A 20151-nucleotide genomic window follows, 5' to 3' on the forward strand; every position below is an offset into this window, starting at 1 on the left:
TGGAGTTGGTGAGACCCCTCCCCCCCGTTTCTCTCTGTCCTTAACTCCTTGCAACTCTCTCCTTTCCGCATCAATGATATACTCTCAGCATGGAGAATCTCCGAACCTATCTTCCTACTATTCCTTACCAGATACAGGCCTACAAAGATGGCTAATGTGGTAGACTGTTTCCTTGTGATGTCTTGCTGCATATATGAAGTCCTACAAAATCAGTCTCCATGGGCCACATCTTTAACCCTTACATCACTGGTGGAAGAGAGGACCTCCAGTCTTCAACCCTAACCTGGGGGACAGCAGGCTGGGATTCTGTCTGAGTCCCCTACTGTTTCTCAAACCTACTTCTTTCCTGTTCGTGACAGGATGCTCTCCCATGCAGAATTTACTTTTCTTCTCTTTTTTTTTGTTTTTGTCTTAAAGATAATTCTGACAAAGAATCCGTCTGTTCTTTCGGAAAAACATAACAAGAAACAAGCAAACATAATAACACTGCTGCACAACTATAATGCTTTTCAGTCAAATCTCTCAAAGAGACGTCTAAAAAGCAAAGCCAACTTGCAAAGCAGAAGGGGAAGAATTCCCTATGATTATTTTACATATGTAGCAGCTAGAGCAATATGTGCTTTGCAGACTACATGGACATCAGGATCCCTGAGCTGTCTTGCTTTGCACCAGCAGCATGGCTCCAAAAGCTTTATTTGGCTGATATAATTTTCCTTACCCACACACCTCTCCTCTCACAAGTACTGAGTTCAGACAGTATTTTAGATCCATTTTTACTGAGAACATTGTCTCATGAATTAGTTTGCTATTTTAACTTTTCTTGCAGGTTTTACAAAATTAAATTAATTTGTTACTCTTGACACTTGCTAAGGAAAAAAAATTCCCCAGGACTTATTGTTTTATTTCTAGAAAACTGTTTAGCATAGCAGTCAGTTTTTAGCATATACTAGCATGTATTTAGTTTTGGTAAACAAACAGAAAGCAATAGCCATATTAGCTCCAATCGTGCATCAATACATATTTTGGATAATATATGGGAAAAATACATATCAGATTAATAATTCAGATATAACCTAACAAAAAACTGCAGCTCAGTCAGCAAAGAACAGAGCAGAGTTAATAAAGTGGATAGAAATGTAAGCAGCTTAATAGTATGCAATTTGACTGCCAGAGTATCTAAAATCTCATCCTACATAATATCTAACTAGATCATCAAAGTCTGCAGCTGGATTAGTGCATCATGGAAATGGATCATCAAAGTATGCAGCTTAATTAATAGTGTTTAAGATCTCAAGTACTAAAATATGCAGCAGAATCAGTAAAATATACTTGATTAGTAACACATGCCACAACTCTAGGTTCTGCATGATCCTTTGTAAAGAATAAGATGTGCAAAACCTTGTTAGACTTCTTTGGGTTGCACATCTACAGTAAAGGGAAAAAGGACTGGGCAGCTTGCGGGCAAGGCTTAGGAAGGGTGCTTATTATTATGGGGAAGGAGTTCTGAGCAAACAAGGTAGTTGAGAAGATATTTGTTATACTACAAAGGCAAGGAAGAGTTGTCAGCTGTATGTGCTGGTGGGGAGGAGGATCGTAAGATTAAGCATAAGGGGTGCACATGGGTTTTAACATCTTATTGGGTTGGGTTGAGTGCTTGAAAGTGAAGCGGGTTTCCCTACTTGATGGCCTCCTCCATCTTGGCTGATGTTAGCTGTCACTCCACTGATCCGCTATCCAACTTCCCCAATCAACTTCCAACTTCCTGATCTGTGGGCTCCAGTTCACAAGCATTTAGTATCCAGCAGTCACTGCAGTGCCTCATTATTGAATATCTGGGTGCTCTAATGAAAGAGGGAATCTGGCACGTATCAAATGCTGGAGCACTCCAGATTGTACAGGATCAAGTTTTGAAGTTTACACTTAGATATATGGTAAATAAAGTCCAGTATCTGAAACTAGCCTTGAAAATCCTGTGGCTGAAATAGCTTCTCCTAAACTAATACATTTTCCAGAGGACTAGGCCCTAGTGGACCATCCCATCTAACCACCTAGGTTAGAAAAGGCCACACAGCACTCCTAGGGGCAGAACTAGCCCCACTGACACATGAATGGCTGGGAGCCAAAGTAGAGCAAGGTGATGGCATCTGAGGCACCTTAAGAACCCATAGACACCAGTTAGATCAGCAGACTGCATTCTACAAATGGAACTCTAGCTGTTGTTCACTGTCTGCTGATTGGCTATTTGCTCCTCATTTCTTTCTATGGGTCTGTCTGTTGGTAGTCTCAGTCTCCTTACCCTCTATATTCCTCTTCATTCTCTCCTCCATTCCATGATTCTCTCTCAATATCCCTCTTCCCTTTCCATCCATTTTCTCTTATGCTTCTATTAACTCATCCTTCCATTTACCCTTCACTCCCATAATAAATAGCAATGCTCAGCTCATATAGAGCACTTTTCACTAGGGTGACCAGACAGCAAATGCGAAAAATTGGGACAGTGGGTGGGAGGTAATAAGAGTCTATATAAGAAAAAGACCCAAAAATCGGGACATCTGGTCACCCTACTTTTCACCCATTAGATCTCAAAGTTCTTTACAAAGAAAGCCATTTTACAAATGGCAAAGCTGAAGCAAATATAGCTGATTTGCTCCAAGTCAGTCAGCAGCTCTGCTGACTCCTTAACCCAGTGCTGTGTAGTGGACCATGCTGCCACTCTAAAGACAAAAACAAACTTTTTAAAATTATTTAGTGCCATTGGTTCATTAGCACATAGCTAACCTTGGTAACCCCCCACACTCAATCTACTGTTACCCTTCATATATGACATTGTAAAAGAATCACAGAAGAAGTTGTTTTATTTGAACAGTATTATCCCTGAAGCTACTTTGTCTCTCTTTCTCTGATTCATTAGAGAGGTTCACCAAATGTAAAGAAAGAGTACAAATACCATCATCCTTTCCTCCCTTGTTACTGTGTCATCTTGTCTTAAACTGTAAATTCTTCATGTGTATTCCCGTGTTTGTACAGCACTTAGCACTCACTACAGGACCATGCTCCTGACTGGAAGGCCCCACTTTGGCATTACCACAATATACAGTACAGCAAAAAACCTCCCTGAAGTACCGGAAAGAATCTCATTTCCTTCCATCATTATCTTACAGTTGCAAATAACGGTGTTTCTCTTTTAGTTGTAACGCTTTCATAGTCAGCTTGATTCCAGTGTCAGAGGCATGTGAAAAACAGTTTTGTTCTGCATGGATATTTATTAATAAAGGTGCTACACCAAATTCTGTGTTGCAGAAAAAAGGTGTAAAAACAACTACAAAGAAGGGTCTGGTGGTGTTTGTTTATTCACACTACAAAAGATTTGGGTCCTTACTGTTAGAGGAGACCAATGTTTTTAATTATTCTCTCACCATAAAAATTATTTCCGATCCTCTTTTTAACTTTGGTTATACACAGAAGTCTGACTTTTATGAAAAATAAGACCACTAGAAATGGTTTTGCGATTAAAAATAAAAAACAGGAACACTTTTTTTAAATCAAAACTTTCTCCTGTAATATCTGAAGCCCAAAGATTGCTGCACTAAAACCTTGAAAGTGAAACTGATTTCACGGATACTTCTTTGCCAGAGTAGAATAATGCAAAATATAACAAAGAGATAAATGGTGACAAGTTACCTGGATTTTTAAAATGCTTTAATTTTAATATTATTAGTCACAAGGTAGGAAATGAATTGATTGCCAATATTTTCTTTAATTAATAGTGTTCCTTTGGAACAGCTTGCACACTACAAAAGTAAATAGTTAAGAACTTTTCTGAATGATAATCAGTCATTTCCACTGGGTACTTCAAGGATAGAAGCTTTTTCCACCCAATGAAATGTCACACAACTACTGCAGACATTCCTTCACTTAGAAGAAATCATCATCCACTTAAAGAATGATGGTCCTTGAAGACCCCTAGGGGAGATTTTTAGAAACTACAGCTGATCAGCTAAGATGCATACCACTAAGTGTACAAATATTGTATTACTGTGGTAACATTCAAAGGCTAGTGCCACATTGTGGTAGGCACTGTAGGAACACATAACAAAAAAGACTGAAAAGATTACACAGTGATTAAATATGTTACATCCTCTTACAGCAGAGCATTATAGTGTTGTGCCAGCAACACGATTAAGGGGTTTCACAAACTCCATGAGAATTCTCACATTCAAGTGTTTTAAACTTTTTCAACATGACCCAGAATAGTATAACATTATAAAAATGTCTATAAATATATTATGATGGTAGTTACAGCAATAGGAGATTTACTAGGCACACATTTCTAACAATGAGAATTAAATTTCAGTCATTCGTTCCCATTTCTCAAGATTCACAAAGTCACATGCAATTTTTACACAAAAGTCAAGGGTGTTTAGAGTCTTTTTTCTCTTTTTTGCAGTACCAATAACAATTTTGTCACTAAATAGACATTTAACAGAAAATTCCTTTGGAAGAATATGCTAGGATCCTTAGTTCTATGTAGAAGCTCTTCCCAAGATTTATTTATTAGACTTAAATTTTATATGTACATTGGCAACCCAAATTACATTTTTCTAATCATACCACAGTGTTAGTTGAATTATGGAGAAGACTCTTGAAACTTCTATCTACAGTTCCACATTTTTTCTCCTAATGGTAGTAATAAACCTGAGAATTTAAATAATCTTTTACAGACATTAATGAACAAGCACTGCACAACAATGCTATGAGGTGGGCGGACACTGATAATTCGCAGTGAACAAGACAAAGGGAAAAACTCACTCTGATTTTTGGTCCCAGCCCTCCCGCTCCAAAATTATACTATCAAAAGACATTACAAGTGTAGCCACTTCTAGTGAGCCAAAATATTAGAATTTGGGAGTCTCCAGGCCGAAATGTGGTCACCTCCAGAAACATGCAGGTTCTCGACCTGGGTTTCTGCAGCACTCATGCGACAGGAGGCATGTTGGCGTGTGCAGGAGGAGCGGCGACCTGTGGACGATATTCTGATAGGACAATCTACGGGCTTGGAGCCAAGATCTCAGAGCCACATGGAGGATCCAGCTTTCAACCTTTTCTGAGTGAGAGGAGTCACAGGCAGCTCCCGAGGCCTTCCCCCCCCCGCCAGGCCCGAGGGCTGCTACCTGTGAGGTACACAAACCGGGGATGACGCTGATAAAACCGGACTGCGGGCGGGCCGGGCAGCGTGCGCCCAGCCACCCACCACCCTTGCAGCTAGTGCCCCGCCAAGGCACCCGCATGGACATCCCCGGGAGGCGCCCACCCACGCGGATACCCCGGCCACCTGCACCTCTGCCCCTCCCGCTCCTCCAAAGAGCCCGCCCTTCCAAACCCGCGCCCGCGGACAGTCACGTTCAAGTGGCGCCTCCGAGCCAATGAAAATACGCGGCCGGCTGCCCACGGCGTCGCCCGGTGCCCGTTACCATGGAGACCTTCCACTCTTCTCGTGGGATTTGCGCGTTTGGACGTGGCCCTCGCGAGATAGCCGGGCGGCGCGGTGACGCCACTGCGTGCGTGCTCGAGGCGGAAGCGTTTCCGTGTTTACAGGAGGCCGAGCCTGGGGCAGGGGCGCCGGGACGGAGCCGCAGAGCCCATGTGCCCGCAGCCCCCACCGCCTATGGAGGTGATGGAGGGGCCCCTCAACCTGGTGAGCCGCGCCCCGGGCGGGGAGGGGGCGCTGGGCAGCGGGCGCCGGGGCGGGCGGGCGCCGGGGCGGGCGGGCGAGCGAGCGGCGGCTGCCCCGCTGGCAGGTGCGGAGCGCGAAGGGACTCGGGGCTGGGGCAGGCGTGGGCAATGGGAGGGTGACCGCGCCGGAGCCCTGGCTGCGCTGCGGCTTACCAGCGCCGCAGGGGGAGGAGCTGCCCTCGTGGCACAGCGGGGGGCTGAGTGTCGCTGGCGAGGACGAGACCCTGCTGGCTGGTGTGGAGGAGGCGGCTAGAGGCGGTTGGACCTTCCCCTCGCGCCCTGCGGCAGGGGCCTTGAACTCCAGCCTCGGGTGCCCGCCAGCGGGACAGCAGACGCCGCTGTAAACAGGCGTCCGGGGCACGTCCCCGTGCTGGGGAAAGGCAGGACCCGTGGGGTCATTGTCTGGTCTGTCCTGGCGGTGCACGTTCTTCGACATAGGACCAGAGCCCTGATTAGAAACCACCTCTAGCCACGTCAGCTCGGAGTGATAATATAACCGCTGCTAGAGAGTTAAATGTGGTGTTAGACGCCTTCGAAAATCCTCAGTCGTTCTAGGTATGGGGAATTCTAGTGTATGTATACACCCTACAAATAAAAGGTGATAGGCAGGAAACCCAGACACTTGAAGCTACTTGTGCACAGCATTTTGTAAGTGTCTTTCCTTCACTGGTGTATACTATTTCAGTACTTTTGAGAGTTAGGTATAACTAGTCATGGGACCGTTAAAAGTGGCAGTAGCTATTTAGGAAGAATGTTAGAGGGAATCAAAGCATGAATAACTGTTTCATCATATCAAGATTGGGATAAGGAGTAATTATGGCTGAACCCTTTGTAGAATGTTTATATGAGTGACACAAGACCTGGGAAGGAAACACTGGGGTTACAGAAATAGGATAAGATGCACACAGAGGCCTTGTCTGCATGAGAGAACCAGTGATTTGATTTAACTGGTGGAACTCTATTGTATAGAGACTCAATTTTAATGTGTGCCTTGTAGATTCCTTACTGACTTAAGCTAAATTGATATAAGCAACTCAGACCAAAATACTAATGACTGCGGTAGGTTGGCACCAAGGGTAATCTGAGATTTAAACAGATTTAAAGTTATGGCATGTAGAGAAGGTCTAAGGCCAAGTAATAAGTTGATCTGTGATCTCAGGCAAGAAACAAGTGAATAATCATGTATAAGGGGTAATTTAGTGATGGGATGGGTGTCCAGGCTGAAAATTAAGAGGATTGTGCTGGAGGAAGGAGCCATAGAGGTTGACAAGAAACTCCAGAACCTGTTAAAAGCAGTTTAGTAGACGTAGGACTGTAGTCAGCAATTGAGGAAAGGTCTAGTGTGGGTTTAGAAGACAAGAGAGAGCAGCAATTTTGAGTTCTGAGTGGTAAATGACTGGTAAATAGGTGATAACTGTGGGTGGCTGGGCAGGAGTCACCATTTAGTGGTGTCCCTGCCTGACATTTGAAAGCAGACCATAAAGTAAGGTTTTCTGCACTAACAAAAGTATGAATAAGGCCAAGGAGGTGATGGTCTGACCACAAGAGCAGTACGATTACCATACCTGTTTATAGTTCCAAACAACAAATAATCTCTCTAGACTTGTGTATGTGCTATAGGAGTTCTCGTAAAGAGAGTAGTCACCTATATTGTCCACTAGTGTCCTGACAGTGGCCAATACAACTTCAGAGGAAGGTGCAAGAAACCCTATAAATAAAAAGTAATGTAATTACCTGCTTACAGGGGAATATTTTCCTAACTCCTCATTAATGAAGGACTATAACCTGAAGTACAAAGATTTTTATCCTTAATTTAGACCTTTGTATCTTATCTGATGGAACTATGAATCATCTCATCCCTGGAAACAACCAATGCCTTTCTGAAACCCACTGAGCTCTTGGCCTCTCTTGTGGCAATGACTTCCAGAGGCATTATGTCTTGTTTACTTCCTCCTCCTGCCCTCACTTTTACATTTTTGCCTTTGCTCTTGTTACTGTATTATGAGAAGTTAATTGAGTGTCTGACTTGACTACTTCTTCTTATTGTTTACCTCTGTCATGTCTCCTATTAATCTATCTGAATCCAGTCCCAGGGCTTCAGTTTAATGAGCCAGAAAGCTATCATCTTGTGGACACATCCAATTTGAATTGATTCTTCTTTCACAGGCACCATGCTGGTTTGTCCTTATATTTATCTTTGGGCTTGTCTTCACTTACCGGGGGTTTGATGTGCAGCGATCGATGCGTCAGAGGTTGATTTAGCAGGTCTAGTGAAGACCTGCTAAACTGACTGCCAATCGCTCTCCCATCGACTTCTGTACTCCACCTGAATGGGAAGCGCAAGGGGAGTTGACGGGAGAGCATCTCGAGTTGACATTGCATAGTGTGGACCCCGCGGGAAGTAGATCTAAGTACGTCAACTTCAGCCAAGTTATTCACATAGCTGAAGTTGCATAATTTAGATCAATCTCCCCCTGTAGTGTAGATAAGAGCTAAGTGTTTTATAAGTAAGTTACACTTTTAACTAGTTTTCCATCTGTTGAAGTAAGGCTCACTGCTCTGAAAGTCAGGATCACCCAGTAACAATATTTTCTTTCCTCCGATGTAGAATTGTTGACTCATTTTAGTGAAATTGCATAGGTTTGTTAGCAGCTTGGACCATTCATTCTAAAATTCATTAACTCCTGGATGTGAATACTATACGTTTCTGTGATTTTTTCGTTGTTTAAATTTCAGTTTGTTGGGTCACCTCTTTACCTGAGAAGTTGAGCATCTCACCCATTTCCACCGTGAAGAGAACGGATTAAGAAATAATTTAGCTGCTTTGCAGTGTCCTATTGCTTCCTTAACATCCTGCTTATCCAGTAGACCTTAAAATTCTTGAAGTCTTTCTGCAGCTGATACTTAAAGAATTTCTAGTTTATGTATTTAACTATTTGCTCTTAGATTATCTAATGCCTTACATGTCTGCTATAGTTATGCTTTTCTCTGTTGGCCTCACTTAGGCTGCATTTCCATTTTTCTGAAGGATAGCTGTTGGCTCAAATTTCTTCAGTCCTTTAACTGTACCATTTTCTGTTTGTGTCCCCCTTTTTTGTTGTGCATGCCTTCTGGGTCATCATAGTATGCCTAAATAGCCTAAGGATTTTAGATTCCTCAAGTTTGACTTAAAGGTTTTGACTTTTTTCTTCTTGAAATCCTCCTTTCTAAAGTGTAGGATCACAGTGCAAGCTTTTGGTGATTGTTTATGTGAAAGGATATCTTAATCAACTAGGACTCAGTTAAGCTCCTGTTAATGGCCCTTTGACTTAACATGGAGTTGGATTCTAGGCTTGGAATCCTCTAGTCAGTCACTTGCTTAATCAATACCTGACAGGCCACGGTTTTTTTAAGAAGGCTTTTCACATGGTTATGTATTGTGATTTGCTATTTAACCATAATTTTAAATGACACTTTTTCTGTAGAAAATTCTTCTGGAGAAATTATTCTAGGCTAATTCAAAAATGGACCTGGGATTCTGTTCTGCTGAATTTAATTCTGATCAATGAACTTGCTACTTTTTTCTTCTCAGGACTTAATGTCTCCTCTTCTGGTTGACCTGGCTTCTCTGGACCTGTCTCTCTTGGACAGGCCAAGACTACCCATTTTGATATTGAAAGTGTTGCTTTGGGAAACTACAGAACTAGTTGTAAAGTTGAGTGTGTTGAGGGTTCTACAGGTATTACTAATGCAAGATACCAAGCTCATTTCCTGTTAGATGTCCCATTTCAGATACTTTCTGAGCAGGGCTCCTATTTTCCTAAAGAGCATTTTAGTAAATGAAGTTACTGTATGCACAAACCAACCTCTCTTGCCAAAGGGTGAAGCATAGAAAATGGCTGTTTTGTGAAACAAACAGTGATCTTTGGGTTAACATACTTGTGAATTCACTCCGTGGTTTGTCAGGAAAGTAAGCTCTTTTCCTTGGTATAACCTCATGTGAGAGTCTATGGAAAGAGGTAATAAAATAGTATCTTTCCATTGGAAGAAGGCAGAAAAAAGGAATCACCTTCCTCTGCTGTGTTCAGACAAAGGTGGGGATGAGCAAAAATGTGGGAAGTTAACAATACTAAGGGTTTATCTATACAGCAATTTAGTGTCTGGTGCAAGCTAGGGTGTGAATCTGCAGCACATGAGCCTGTCACACGAGTGGCTATATAGATCCTGCTGCTATCCACTAAAAGTTCCATCATGTGTTTTGAGTCGATTGCACTAAATCGCCATATAGACAAGCCCTAAATGGGTAAACACCACTTAAATATTGTCACAAAGATTTCCATCCCACCACCAACCTCAGCCTGGTCCAGTCCACACAAGAAATCCACTTCCTGGACACTACAGTGCTAATAAACAATGGTCACATAAACACCACCCTATACCGGAAACCTACTGACCGCTATTCCTACCTGCATGCCTCCAGCTTTCACCCTGACCACACCACACGATCCATCGTCTACAGCCAAGCTCTGCGATACAACCGCATTTGCTCCAACCCCTCAGACAGAGACAAACACCTACAAGATCTCTGTCAAGCTTTCTTACAACTACAATACCCACCTGCAGAAGTAAAGAAACAGATTGATAGAGCCAGAAGAGTTCCCAGAAGTTACCTACTACAGGACAGGCCTAACAAAGAAAATAATAGAACGCCACTAGCCGTCACCTTCAGCCCCCAACTAAAACCCCTCTAACGCATTATTAAGGATCTACAACCTATCCTAAAGGATGACCCAACACTCTCACAAATCTTGGGAGACAGGCCAGTCCTTGCCTACAGACAGCCCCGCAACCTGAAGCAAATACTCACTAACAACCACATACCACACAACAGAACCACTAACCCAGGAACTTATCCTTGCAACAAAGCCCGTTGCCAATTGTGCCCACATATCTATTCAGGGGACACCATCACAGGGCCTAATAACATCAGCCACACTATCAGAGGCTCGTATACCTGCACATCCACCAATGTGATATATGCCATCATGTGCCAGCAATGCCCCTCTGCCATGTACATTGGTCAAACTGGACAGTCTCTACGTAAAAGAATAAATGGACACAAATCAGATGTCAAGAATTATAACATTCATAAACCAGTCGGAGAACACTTCAATCTCTCTGGTCACGCAATCACAGACATGAAGGTCGCTATCTTAAAACAAAAAAACTTCAAATCCAGACTCCAGCGAGAAACTGCTGAATTGGAATTCATTTGCAAATTGGATACTATTAATTTAGGCTTAAATAGAGACTGGGAGTGGCTATTTCCTCTTGTTTTTTCCTACCCCCCCCCCCCCCCCAGATGTTCTGGTTTAACTTGGATTTAAACTTGGAGAGTGGTCAGTTTGGATGAGCTATTACCAGCAGGAGAGTGAGTTTGTGTGTGTATGGGGGTGGGGGGGATGTGAGAAAACCTGGATTTGTGCTGGAAATGGCCCACCTTAATTATGCACATTGTAGGGAGAATGGTCACTTTGGATGAGCTATTACCAGCAGGATAGTGAGTCTGTGTGTGTGGTTTTTGGGAGGGGGGTGAGGGGGTGAGAGAACCTGGATTTGTGCAGGAAATGGCCCAACTTTATTATCATGCACATTGTGTAAAGAGTTGTCACTTTGGATGGGCTAGCACCAGCAGGAGAATGAATTTGTGGGGGGGGGTGGAGGGTGAGAAAACCTGGATTTGTGCTGGAAATGGCCCACCTGATGATCACTTTAGATAAGCTATTACCAGCAGGACAGTGGGGTGGGAGAAGGTATTTTTTCATATTCTCTGTGTATAAATAAAGTCTGCTGCAGTTTCCACGGCATGCATCCGATGAAGTGAGCTGTAGCTCACGAAAGCTCATGCTCAAATAAATTGGTTAGTCTCTAAGGTGCCACAAGTACTCCTTTTCTTTTTGCGAATACAGACTAACACGGCTGTTACTCTGAAACAAAGATCCTTGAGTCTAGTCTGAGCCCTTGTTCACATGGCTCAATACTGGATGATAAAAACTATCCTACTGACCCAAATGTCTCAACTGGTTTGATGTAACTGATAGGGCCCATAAACAAAAAACCTCTCTCTAGAAACAGTATCTCTTAAATCATGCTCTACTTTGTTAAAACTCTTCTACTCTTACTCTGTTGCTATGAAGCAGCTTACTGCTAGTAAAGTATGGCTGCTTACGCTGAATTTTGTAACGTTTTAACCAAGTTGAAGGCTTTTATGGAAAGCATCAACTGATAGTGCTTCTCTTGTTTTGTCAGCTTTGAGTGCAGGGAGCTCTTCAGGATCGTGAAGAAAATGAAAAGCTGTTGGGAGCTATAGTCCCTCTTATACCATCAGGTCCCACAAGAGAAGTGTGTGTGTGTGTGGTTGATCTCACACATTGCTTATGAGAAGATTCCTGGCTCTCACATTAGGACACACAACTCCACAGTTCTGGAGGATTGTTTCCAGGAGCTCATGGCAATATAACCACTGGTGGCTGGTTCCTTACACCAGCAGTGCTGTTTTGGCACTGGTCTTGGACCACTGCCCTAAGACACTTGTTTGCCACTGCAAGTGTGTAAGTGTTAAGTATTGTGTGCGAAGACTTACAGTCACTGCCACTTCATAAAATGGGTGGTATATATTCACTGTGAAATAGCTACTGTGAGGCCAGTTGTGCCTTAAACCTTTTGCCATATCTGCACAGTACATTTGTGCACAAAAGTCCGACGGTGGGCGAGCATTATAGGAAAGGCTGGAAGGGGAGATCTTGGGTTAAGAGTCTGAAGATGTATGATGTGTGAACATCTGATTATCTGTTTGGTGCTAGCTAGTTACTATAAAAACCAGCTCCAGCCATTCCTAGCTTTGATTAAAATAACATTTTGTTTCTTTTAAGGCTCATCAGCAGAGTAGAAAAGCAGACCGGTTGTTGGCAGCAGGGAAATACGAAGAAGCAATTTCTTGTCACAAAAAAGCAGCTGGTGAGTGTTACCTTTTCATAAGATATTTATGACCCAGTTTTCAAAAGCAGCTTTGAAACTTGCTCTGGCCAAGTAACTAGATACATACTTGCATATAAATGCTGTTTTTATACATGCAAAAAATGTGAACCCAGGTTTAGAGGCCCTGTCGGAAGTCTCTCTTGGAAATGTGGCCTTTAATTTCACTTCAATTTTGATCTTTCATACCTTTCTTACTTGGAGTAGCTAGTTGTCAGCATGATGCGGGAAATATTTAGCCACAAATCTTAACTAAACAGTCAATTGGTGGTTCGCAATCTTAATTTTTTTAATGAATCTATTGCTGATAAAGCAATTTCAACCTTCAGGGGCAATGAGGTCAGTTCTGCAGGCCCCCCCCCCCCATGATTGACAGTCTTCCATCCTTCTTCACAAAGATGTGTATTCAGGTTCACATTTGATTTGTGAATGTGCAGCTGCTGCCTATTAACAGGTGAAATCTGCTCTGGAGAGATGGGAGGTGGCCACATTATAGGCACAACTGGCTAGACAGGTGCAGTTTCTGGGTCTTGTGTGGAGGACCACTAGATAGGTGGCTTCTCCAAGTGCTGTAGGCTTGTTTTTAATATAATTTTTGGGGGAGGGAGCTGAGAAACTTGTATTCCTGCCCCAGTCACTTTAACCTTGAAGAAACTGAAAAGAAGAAAACGTTCTCTCTGCATCTGGGGAAGGGGCTACTGCTGTCAAAAGCTGACTTAGCACTTCAACCACTTTTGGTTTCAGGTGCTTAGCAAGTGACTTCCAGCAGTTCGATGGATTAGCTTTCTCTAAAATTTCAGCAGCAGCAAATATCTACTGCTTGAATACTTAAGTAATTTTAATAGATTATAGTAAATTTAGGCCTTAAAAGTTGTAAAATTAAAAATTAATTTTAAAAAGAAATGCACTTAAATAAAAAAATCATTGATTTTTTTTTATCCAGGCTGAGAGCCATGGATATTGCTTCCCTACCCCATCAGTAATGCAGTCAAAGAAAAGTGTGGTATTCTACTGTAGAGTGTTTTAGTATTTCATTTGTATGTTCTTTAAATGGATGTAAATAAGACTCTGGCCCCTAGCTTTGTCACTTTCTTATGTACTGCAGGGGCGGATGCTGCTGCACCTCCTTTGCGGACTTCCTGCAAACCTTCGTTTTGATCTGGAAAGACTAATGAAATTGCGTTGGTAGTGCTCTCCTCAGAGGTGAAGCAGTTAGAACTGTACATAGAAATATGCAACGCATATTATACCAGGATGAGCAAAGAGGCTTTGCTTCACAGATGATGATATGGAAGCTGTTTACCTTTAAATACTATGTAGGCTTAAAGCTCTTAAGGGCAGACATGCATTTGAAAAGCAGTATGCATGTTCCCAGCAATAGTTTGCCGGTGTAATCCCCTCTGTGTGTGTGGATTCAGTGAACAAAATGATCAGATCTGAAAGCTTTTTAAAATTCTTAAACTTGTGAGTCTTTTGCTTTCAGGAAAAGTGTTCTAATTTTCACAATCCTGGCCTAAGCGTTTACCAATTTGTTTTTTTGTGCAGCATACCTTGCTGAAGCCATGAAGCTGACACAATCGGAGCAGGTGAGATTGCCTTTAGTTTGCATTCCACAGCTGGGAAATGTTGAAGGTATTATTGTACAAACACACTAACTCTGGCCCTTGGGCACGTGCCTATTACACTATGTCCTAATTGTGTGATCAGACCTTTTACACCATATAGTTATGCTACCTACTTTGAATGACCTGCACTGCTCTAATTTATGCCTGGCTGTCCAAGGCCCAAGTCTAGTAGCTGTGGATAGCAGGAGGGTGGAGTAGAGCTTGGTAAATAACCCCTTATTGTGATTCACTGGCAGTTCCACAAAAGAATTCTCTTTGGGGAAAACTAAAGAATATCCATTTTGGGTTGGACAGAATATTTTGTTGGACTGGAGTGTGTGTGTGTAGCAGGAATTTGAACTTGGGTCACCTCCATGGCAGGGAAGTGCACTGGCATACTTTGTGGCAGGTCTTTCTGTCTCTCCTCTTGAAGCCGTTCCACTTATTGGAACAGTCATTGGAGCAGGGACTTGGATTTGGATCGTCAAGTGAGTGCCTGCGTCACCAGTCTGTAAAGTCATACATGCCCTCTGATTCAGTCTGTAAAATTGCCACTCCCCCATTACTATTATTGGTTAAACATGGCTAAACTATGGAGAAAATGTCATCCAAAAATGGAACACTTTTTAGCTAAGCCTGGAACATCCACCCCAATGGTCCAACAATTGGAGTGACTCAGAATAGAGGTTCAGTTTGAAAATGCTGATGTAATCTCACTGTAGCAGTCTCTGCTGCTTAGTGGTGGTGTCAACGCAGTGGTCTAGCCATATACTACAACAAAAGGATTTACTACTTATTTAAAAAATACACGTGTTGAATTACAGGCCAAGTAAGGCATGACATCTCATCCCAAGTTCATTTGTGGATGGTCACAGGCCAATCAAACTTATCTCCTCCCTTCAAAAGTGTCCATATGGATTGGAAGAGAAATTACAGATGTCCAAAAATTTAGTAGTCACCCATAACACTTCCATATCACAGACTACAGTTACAGTGAGTTTGATAGCATAATGCCTGAATCTGCATTGCAGAAGCTAGAGAAAGAGGTTTCTCCTCCAGGACATGCTAGGGTACTGATTCTGTAAACACTGAAGCATGACTGTAACTTTACTCACACATATGCTTGCAGGATTAGGGCCTATGTGTTAATTCAGTCAATCTTCTTTTTCTTGGACAGGCTCAATTATCACTGGAATTACAAAGGGATAGTCACATGAAACAGTTACTGCTCATCCAGGAGAGGTGGAAAAGGGCAAAGAGAGAGGAAAGGCTAAAAGCCCAACAGCATGCAGACAAGGATATAGCTGAACACCTTCAGACCTCTTATAAACCATCAGCTGAAGAATCTGAAGACCAAAACATATTGGTTCCTGTTGCTCAGAAATACAGTCCTTCTGCAAGTAAGCATCTACAGGAAACTCAGGGTGTCTTTGACAGGGAGCCAGATACACTATTATTTCTGCTTCAGAAAAGAGAGGTGCAAATGGAAGTGTGTATTGGGAACAAAGCCCCAAAAGATGACAAAACGATAATAGAGGAGCAGGCAACCAAAATTGCAGATTTAAAACGGCATGTGGAATTTCTTGTAGCTGAAAATGAGAGATTAAGGAGAGAAAATAAACAGCTAAAAGCAGAAAGGATTAAACTCCAAAAAGCTCCAGTAGAGAAGGAGTTGGATGTAGATGCTGATTTTGTGGAGAAGTCAGAATTATGGGGTCTACAGCAGCATTCAGAAACGGCTACTACTTCAGCCTCAACTTGGCAGAAGTTTGCAGCAAATGCAGGGAAAGCTAAGGACATTCCAATACCCAATCTTCCTCCCTTGGACATTCCATCACCTGAACTCCCTCTCCTGGAGCTCTCTGAAGATATACTGAAAGGACTTATGAACAGCTAAATGAAGACCATAAGAAGTGCTCATGAAATGTAGTTAAGCAAAGTGAGAAAAGGGAAAACCACCAGGACAATGATGATCCAAGGGCAGCCAACATCTAACACAATCCTACTGTGCAAGAAAAGGCATTACAGCAACTGTCACTGTGAAATACACTGAATCATAGAGCTTAAGGGTACCATAAATTGGTAAATGCAAGCTCTTGCGTCTTTCTTCTGACGTTTCAAACCAAATGACTGCTTGGAAAACATTTCAAACACAATCCTTCAGGGTTTTGAAGTAATGCTACGTGTAATAGGTATCTATAATGCCATAAACGATGCAGAACTTAACTTATGGTTGCCAGATGGCTGCCACTTCAGCTTGAAAGATGCTTTCTATCATTCATTCAGATTGTAAGCATTTCATTATGCACAATTTTGTTAATGGAGAGGTGTATAAGTTACACCATATCTAGATGAGTTGATGTGCCACACTCTTGTCTCCTGACAATATTAACCTCAGATTAATCAGGAGAAATATATAAACTTTCTATGAAGGAACCAAGTTATTCGTTCTGTGGGGAATTTTAGATTGTTTACATAACTAATCAAGGTGCATCAAATTTAACTCTGGGTTTCTATATAAAAAAATTACATTGCTTAAAAAACCTGAGGAAAAGTATCATGTTCTTCAGAGGTGCATGAATGGAAGTAATGCTAGTGAGCAGTATTTAATTGCACAAAAAGGAAATATTTGTTTACATCTGTAAATCAGTCACCAAGCCTATGAAAATAAACTCAGTCGTATTCAACACCATAAGAGTGGGTGAAAATAGTCTTCACAAACATTAAAGTGCCAGTCAATTGAACTATAAAGTTTTGTTATGCTAAAAATAGCTGGTGGTAAGGGAAAATGGAACACAACTTCCAGCCTTTCACTTTCAGGTACATACAGAGAACTTGGGAAGAGCCAAGGGGTCGTTGTGGTGTGTGAAATGACATTCTTGTCTGTACAATTTTAAGAGGTGATGCACCTACTGAGCAGAAACCATAGGACACAGATTCCAAAATGGCTTATTCAGTTCAAGACTCAAAGCACAAGTGCAGTGGTTTTCCGTACCTCCTCTACAGAATGAGCTTGTTCCCACAGCTTTAGTGCTAGCTTTCTGCTGAAGTGCATAGAGAACACCACGGTCCCTCTTATTCTCAGCTTCTGTGCAAATTTTCTTCTTTCCCTAATGCCTGGTCTGTTCTCTCCCTGAATAGAAGGCAAGGGCTGGAGGAAAGAAATGCAGATAAAAACACGGGACTTGCTCAAGGAACAGGTTTGAATTTGCTCACAACTCAAGAAATTTTGCTGTATTCCTTAAACTGACAATCAAATTCTCTAGTTCACTGACTTCTGTATGCATAGAAGGGGGGGATGTTGGACTTCTTACTCATATATAACTAGTTAAAATTCAACAGTAGCAATTGCTTACACGTAAACTGAAAAGCTAGCATGCCTTCCAAAGGTGGCGAAATCAAACTAAAATTATTTAAGGTCCTAATTAATTGCACTGTCTTTGAGCCCTCAAAGAAATAATACTAAATATTGTGGGATCATTTCAACCATTTTTATGTAGCTGCCACAACTGCTGTCTGCCATGCTCCTGGCACTGTACAGGAAACCATTTTTGGACTGGCCATCTCCACTGAAGCATAATTTAAGTCTTAGGCCTGATCCATTCTGCTTCATGCCAAGCCACTTATCCACTGAGGATGAGTACTCAAGCACGCAAAACGGTAATCCTGAAAGGAAACCTCTCACATTGTTCTCCAGCCTAGGTCAGACTTCAGGACAGCTTTCCCCACAAATTGAACAAGGACGGCTACAGTAGTATGAAGATTAATCTCTTAAGTTTCTCCTTAGTTACAAGCTATAGATACATTGCTTCTTTCCCATCCTCCCCAAAGTAAGATAATCCACTGCTCTTAATTTGACTGAAATAAGCATAGTCCATTAAAAAAACCACCACAATAAGTGTCACAGCAGATGCTTCAGAGGAAAGTGCCACAATCACAAATAGACAATAGTGGAATAAACTGCCCATGACAATCTTTTCCTCATGCCTGTCAGAAGTTGGCTATAATATGCTGGGGGGTGTTAAAAAATACAACCAAAACATGGATACAACATTCTCCACAAACACCTAGTTCTTTTGTGAATCCTGTTAAACACTAGTTCTCATACAGCAATGAGTTCTGCAGGTTAGTTGTGTTAAGTAAAATACAGCTGCTTTTATCAGTTTTAAATGTATTGTCTTTTAGTTTTTTGTTGTTTCCCTGCTCTTATATTATAAGAAAAGGTCAGTAGGAGCACCTGAACTTACCTTATGTTATTTCTGACATTTCTCTAAACTGTCCCACTCTTTCCATGCTCTCCTTCTATGCCTCCTTTAGACTCCATTCTGGTTCTACTACTTCCCCCTTTTGAGATGGGGTTATCGGACCAAACCCAGCAGTCCACAGTGGGGCATTCCTTAATTTATAGAAGGCAAAAAAAATTTTTTTACACAGTATTTGCTTTTTGACTGCTGCTATGCATTGAGTGACAGTTTCCACTGAGCTGTGTGTAGCAATACCCAAGTCATGTTTACTATTTTATCATCTTGAAAGTATATTCTGTGGCAAACATTGCCATCTGGTGGACAAAATAATTTGTTACATTAAAACAAACAGTCCTTTTTCCTTAAAATAGCACATTACTTCAAGTCTTAAGTTTCCCCACTATCATGAGTGTCAATATAGTCAACCCTTAAAGTTATCATTTAGCATAAAAGAAAAGGTGCAGAGAGGGATAAATACTGCACACAATATAAGCAATTTGGATCAGAGTCCTTATGTATGGTTCTTATTGTAGTTTTGACATTATCAGAGATTTTGTCATAGGGCCTAATTCAAAGTGTTTTAAAGTCAATGGAAAGATGCCCCTGGCCTTTGGATCGGTCCATAATGCATTATACTTGACATCTGTAAAATTGTGTCGTCTGTAATTTGAAAGCGTCTCACCAAGAACTAAATTTAAACATACGCCCAGACATTTAGTTCAATTCGGAGAGCTTGTTTTACCACAGAAACCACTGTTGTCTTGGAACCTAGAAATATTATCCCTGTTGAAAACAGCCAATATATGCTTTGCAAAAAGAATTTGTGAACTATGGAATCTGTGAGCATATCCCAGGAGAGGAAAAACCCATGGGAAAGCTACGTGGAATCTTTTGGGAGTAAAATCTGCCAAACATAACCCTAATGGCTACTTACTGTCACAGCTAGAAAACAAAATACAAAAACACTGCGTTTTATTGGTTGGTTTTATGTTCAGTGAGTCAGGTTGGTTTTATGTTCAGTCTTATGCTCCATCTTCTAAGGAATTTTAGTTTTCAGAAAGTTACCGTGGCAAGATTTTAAGGCCTTCATATTAACAATAGCTCTTCGTACAATCTACAGTTCACATTCAGTTGCTTTGAAGGTGGTTGACTGCCATATTGAAAGTGGATGGCTGTTTTGAGCAGTACAGGCGTGACACCTTTTTGCAGTGAACTGCACATTCACCATAATTCCCATGACTATTTTTATGCCTATCCACCCATTCTAAAAGTGATGCTGAAATAGAAGAGACAGATACATTGTTTAGAATTGGTTAAGGATGGTGATGTGGAAGCAGGCCAGCAAAACTGACAAGAAAAATGCTCAGTAATTTACAGCAGCATTTAAAATGTCTTACTGAATGGTGCACAAAGTAGGGGAGAGGCAAAGTCTATGCTGTAGAATCTCCCTCAATTTAGAGCCCTTTAACTGAACCTAATAAAATATTACTGTAAGTTCTTCAGTTGTGGGCTTCGGCCATCTTACTTTTCAGCTCAGAAGTAATCCTTTCCTACAA

The 20151-nt window shown here is 41.7% G+C and overlaps 1 protein-coding gene across 2 annotated transcripts; it reads left to right on the forward strand.

Moving 5' to 3' along the window:
• The first annotated feature begins 5550 nt into the window (after positions 1–5550).
• On the forward strand, positions 5551–17038 carry NRBF2 (nuclear receptor binding factor 2). Of its 2 annotated transcripts, none has more exons than XM_084633786.1 (4): positions 5551–5695; positions 12645–12729; positions 14293–14333; positions 15529–17038. In XM_084633786.1, the coding sequence occupies exons 1-4, from the start codon at positions 5642–5644 to the stop codon at positions 16246–16248; spliced, it is 900 nt and encodes a 299-aa protein (XP_084489912.1). In that variant the 5' UTR covers positions 5551–5641; the 3' UTR covers positions 16249–17038. The 2 variants fall into 2 exon arrangements, with proteins under 2 accessions (XP_084489912.1, XP_084489913.1); XM_084633787.1 differs by having other exon boundaries at positions 5551–5671.
• Positions 17039–20151: the final 3113 nt, after the last annotated feature.

The sequence above is a fragment of the Lepidochelys olivacea genome, assembly GCF_965140295.1.
Source record: "Lepidochelys olivacea isolate rLepOli2 genome assembly, chromosome: 7".
Taxonomy (NCBI): Eukaryota; Metazoa; Chordata; order Testudines; family Cheloniidae; genus Lepidochelys; species Lepidochelys olivacea.

Bases quoted from the DNA above. Each gene is read 5' to 3' on its own strand.
- NRBF2 (XM_084633786.1), top strand. From the start codon at position 5,642: ATGTGCCCGCAGCCCCCACCGCCTATGGAGGTGATGGAGGGGCCCCTC. The intron at 5,696-12,644 runs GTGAGCCGCGCC...GTTTCTTTTAAG, and splicing joins TGGAGGGGCCCCTCAACCTG to GCTCATCAGCAGAGTAGAAA. The intron at 14,334-15,528 runs GTGAGATTGCCT...TTTCTTGGACAG, and splicing joins AGCTGACACAATCGGAGCAG to GCTCAATTATCACTGGAATT.